At 56.1% G+C, this 4,090-nt stretch overlaps 1 protein-coding gene across 1 annotated transcript in view; it reads left to right on the top strand.

The window, feature by feature from the left end:
- The first annotated feature begins 1,822 nt into the window (after positions 1-1,822).
- Positions 1,823-4,090, top strand: part of PCSK9 (proprotein convertase subtilisin/kexin type 9) — a 26,458-nt gene continuing 24,190 nt past the window's right edge. Inside the window, exon 1 of the mRNA XM_056814595.1 lies at positions 1,823-2,597. Coding sequence (XP_056670573.1) covers positions 2,325-2,597 — 273 coding nt within the window. The 5' untranslated portion in view covers positions 1,823-2,324. The remainder of the gene's footprint in view (positions 2,598-4,090) is intronic.

Here is a 4,090-nt window from a genome sequence, read left to right as displayed (position 1 = left end):
AGGCAGACAGCCTGAACCCTCAGGATTTGGGGGGAGTCCAGTTGTTAGTTCATAGGGATTCCCACTTCCCACTTTCCTCGTTCAACCACCCCCTTCTCCCTGCCTTGTATGTCTCCTAAAGAGTTATCTTTGTAGATCGGGTCTGCTTTCTCCCATCCCTGAAGGGGACTGAAGCTTGGGGGGGGGGGTTGTATGTTTCTCCCCAGGGAGGGGACTAGCTCCAAACCAGGCTGTAGTGATTCCCGTCTAAAAGGGAGAAAGGTGGCAGTTGGGAGATTGGGAAACCAGGGGCAGGAGAATGACTCTGCCCTTCAATAGCAGCCAAGATCAAGAAGGGAGGCAGGGGACCTTCTCCTTCAGTCCTCAACCTCCATATTTAACCTACTATCCGAGGAGACATATTCTGTCCCTCTAAGACAGTTCGTGCTACTTTCCCCAAGGGGAGCAGAGCGGAGCATCAGTCTCTTCCCTCTCCATTTCTCTAGATCCTTCCTTCACGCCCCCTCTAACTCCCCATTGTAAGTGTAGGTGACCTCCTTCTGGTCCTATATTACAGCGTCTCATCATATTGTAAACTCCTGTTCCAGAATCATGTTCCCAGAGTAATTTCAGGCTTGAAAGAGCCCTTCAAGGCTCCCAGGCCAACCCATTCTCCAACTACCCAATCTCTGGGTCTCTTAGAGGCTGGACTGGGAGCTCTTCTAACTCATATTCTGAACATGAAAGGTCAGAGCTGGGAGGGGTCTCAGAACAGAGAATGACAGAGCCAGCAGGAACTTTAGCAGACGGAATATTAGAAACTTTGGAGCTAGGAGGAACCTTAGAACCATAGAACCTAGGCAGCTAGGTGGCATGTGGACAGAGCTGTAGCCAGAAAACTCCTCTTCCTGAGTTCAAAGCCTGCCTCAGGCACTTTCTAGCTATGTGACTCTCAGCAAGGCAGTTAACCTCTGTTTGCCTCAGTTTCCTCATCTGTAAAAATGGAGATAATAGGAAGCAGCTTGTTGACCCAGTGGATCAAAAGCCAGGCCTGCAGATGGAAAGGTCCTGGGTTCAAATGTGACCTCAGACAGTTCCTGGCTGTGTGGCTCTGTGCAAGTTACTTAATCCCAATTGCCCAGCCCTTGGGCTCTTCTGCCTCAGAACCATTAGGGTAGGGAAGGGAAGGGAAGGGGGGAGGGGGATGGAGCTAATAGCACCTACCTCCTGGGCTTGTAAGTCTCACTACAATAATATTCATAAAGGACATAGCCCAGGGCCTGGCACATCCTAGGAGCTCAGAATGCTGCCCAGTAATGAATGCTTGTACTAGCCTGCCGACAGCCTTTCAATGAGTCTCCCTGGGCTGGAAGGAACTTTGGAGGCCGTCTAGTCCAGTTCTCTGACTCGTGAGACTGGGGAGCAGTCTGGTAGGTGGGGGGCGGAGAGGAGGCCCCACACAGTCCGGGGCGCTGGGCTGGGAGCCTGGGGCTCTTTCAGTTTCCACCCAAGCACCCTGGCGCGGGGTGAGGCGGGCCCCGGGATTCTCTAATGGTAGATCACATCAAGTGCCTCCCCTCCTCCCTCCTGTACTCCCCCCGCTCCAGCCCATTTGGGCCCGGAAACGGGCTTGTTCCCAATTCCAAGGCTGAGCTCCAGGTTCCATCCGGAGTCTGCCCCCCTCCCTTCTCCTGCCCTTCCCCTCCGGCTGAGCCAGCACTCCATCTGCTCCTGGGGGCCAGTGGAGGGGGGGTAATGTGACCCGACAGGGGGAAAAGAGGCGGGGGCCTCCCTGAGCGGATGGGGACCCCCCCGCCCCCGCGCCGTTAATGTTTAATCCCAGAGGATCGTTCGATGGGATCCCGGTGGCGTGATCTCCCCGCGCCCTGGGCGTCACACGTCCACGCCCCGCAGGATTTAGGGAAAGCTCTGCCGCCAGCCTCACAGAAGGGGCCCCGAGTTCCCAGCCTTTGCCAGCCCGGGTCCGTGCCCCGTCCGCTCCTGCACACACACTAGGGACAAGCGTGGAGGAGAGGAGGGGAGGGCGCGGGATTCCGCGAGGAAGGGGCTCCCTGCGCGCTTGGAGCTGCCCAGCAGTCCTCCCGGTGCTGCGAGCCCCTCCTCAGCCAGTCTAGAGGAAGTCCGCCTCGCGGCAGCCCCTCTTTGCAGCCCGGCTAGGCTTCGGACCCTCCCCTCGGAGTTAGAGCCCTCCAAGTTGAGCCGCGTGCGCGCTGGCCTTAGGCTCGGCGCCACTGGGACGCAGCTCGGGAAGGTGCGGGGGACGGGCTCTGACACACCCCTCGGACCCGCGCTCCCACACGGGGTCACCACACGCCCCCGGCAGCATGGGCACCCCAGGGCTCCGGCTCCAGCTCTCGCCGCTGCTGCTGCTGCTACTGCTGCTCCCGGGGCCCTCGCCGGCCTGGGCGCAGGAGGACCACGAGGTCGAAGGAGACGACGATCTCCCAGCGCTCGCCTTCCCCTTGAAGGAGGATAATCAAGCTGACCTGGTTCCGCAGCAGGCGCCGGCCGCCGCGGCCTTCTACCACAGCAACAAGGTGGGCGCGGGGCCGAGACCCCCAGGCACCGACAGCCAGCCGGGGCGCAGCGAGCTGCCCGCGGAAGCTTAGAACGTCCCGTGCTGGAACTCAGAACAGCATGGGCCAGTGAGGATCGTAGAAAGTCGGAGCCGGTTGGGAGCGAGTTTAGAACAGAGAACATTAGAGGTGGAGGGAACCTTAAGGGCTGCTTAGTACAGAGAATGTTGGAAGTGGAGGGAAGCTTAGAACTGAAAATGCCCTTGCCACACAGGATGCCAGAGTTGGGGAGGGGACTGCTTAGAACAGAGAATGTCAGATCTGGGAGGAACCTCAGTACATCCTTCCTTCCTTCCTTCCTTCCTTCCTTCCTTCCTTCCTTCCTTCCTCTTCTCCTTCTCTTCTTCTTCTTCTTCTTCTTCTTCTTCTTCTTCTTCTTCTTCTTCTTCTTCTTCTTCTTCTTCTTCTTCTTCTTCTTCTTCTTCTTCTTCTTCTTCTTCTTCTTCTTCTTCTTCTTCTTCTTCTTCTTCTTCTTCTTCTTCTTCTTCTTCTTCTTCTTCTTCTTCTTCTTCTTCTTCTTCTTCTTCTTCTTCTTCTTCTTCTCCTTCTCCTTCTCCTCCTCCTCCTCCTCCTCCTCCTCCTCCTCCTCCTCCTCCTCCTCCTCCTCCTCCTCCTTCTCCTTCTCCTACTCCTTCTCCTTCTCCTTCTCCTCCTTCTCCTCCTCCTCCTTTTCCTTTTCCTCCTCCTCTCTCCCTTCCTTTCTTTCCTTTCCTTACCTCCTGTCTTAAGATCAATTCTAAGGTGCTAGTGGGTTAAGTGACTTGCCCAGGTTCACACAGTCATACAGAAAGTGTATGGCTGCAGATTTGAACCCAGGTCCTTCTGACCCCAGTTGCCTCAGAGCACCACTGAAAGTCCTTGGATTGGAGATCAGAAAGACTGGAATTCAAATCCTGACTTGGATGCTTTATAGCCCCTGACCCTTGTTGTTAATAGCTCTTACCTTACCTAGATGATCTCATTTACAACCACCCTGTGTGGTGGATACTGTTCTCACCACTGTTTTACAACGGAGGGAACTGAGGCTGACCTGTGTGGGGTCCCACTCAGTAAGTGACTGAGGCAGGAGGTGAAACTTCCTCCCAGTACAGGAGCTGCCCCTTACACCTGAGTTTCCCCATCCAACAAGGAAGATGCCTTTCAGCTCTAAAGTCAGTGATCCCCCACTAACCCTAGAACCCAGAGCACTGAGGCTTAGAGCCTCAGGGGTCGGAGCACTGGGGGTGCAGCCTAATCTGGCACTGGGGGTGCAGCCTAATCTGGAAGACATTTTACAAGCTCATCCCTGCAGTGCCCTTTAGCAGAAGGAGGACCCTGAGAGCCCTGGGGATGGCAGGGGATGCTTTCAAGGCTGCCCAGGTGCTCAGAGGTGTGGGCTGCACCCCTGCAGGGCTCCTTCCTGCCTGCAGCCCAAGCCTCAGCATGTGAGTCTCAGTAGGGGAGAGGCAGCCTGGGGAATGGCATAGCAGGGGTTCCTCTTACCTGTCCGTGGGCCTACATGACCCCTTGCAACC

Source organism: Monodelphis domestica, chromosome 2 (genome assembly GCF_027887165.1).
Source record: "Monodelphis domestica isolate mMonDom1 chromosome 2, mMonDom1.pri, whole genome shotgun sequence".
In the NCBI taxonomy this organism is placed as follows: Eukaryota; Metazoa; Chordata; class Mammalia; order Didelphimorphia; family Didelphidae; genus Monodelphis; species Monodelphis domestica.
The sequence above is the reverse complement of the archived record's forward strand: the minus strand, read 5'-3'. Positions and strand labels throughout refer to the sequence as shown.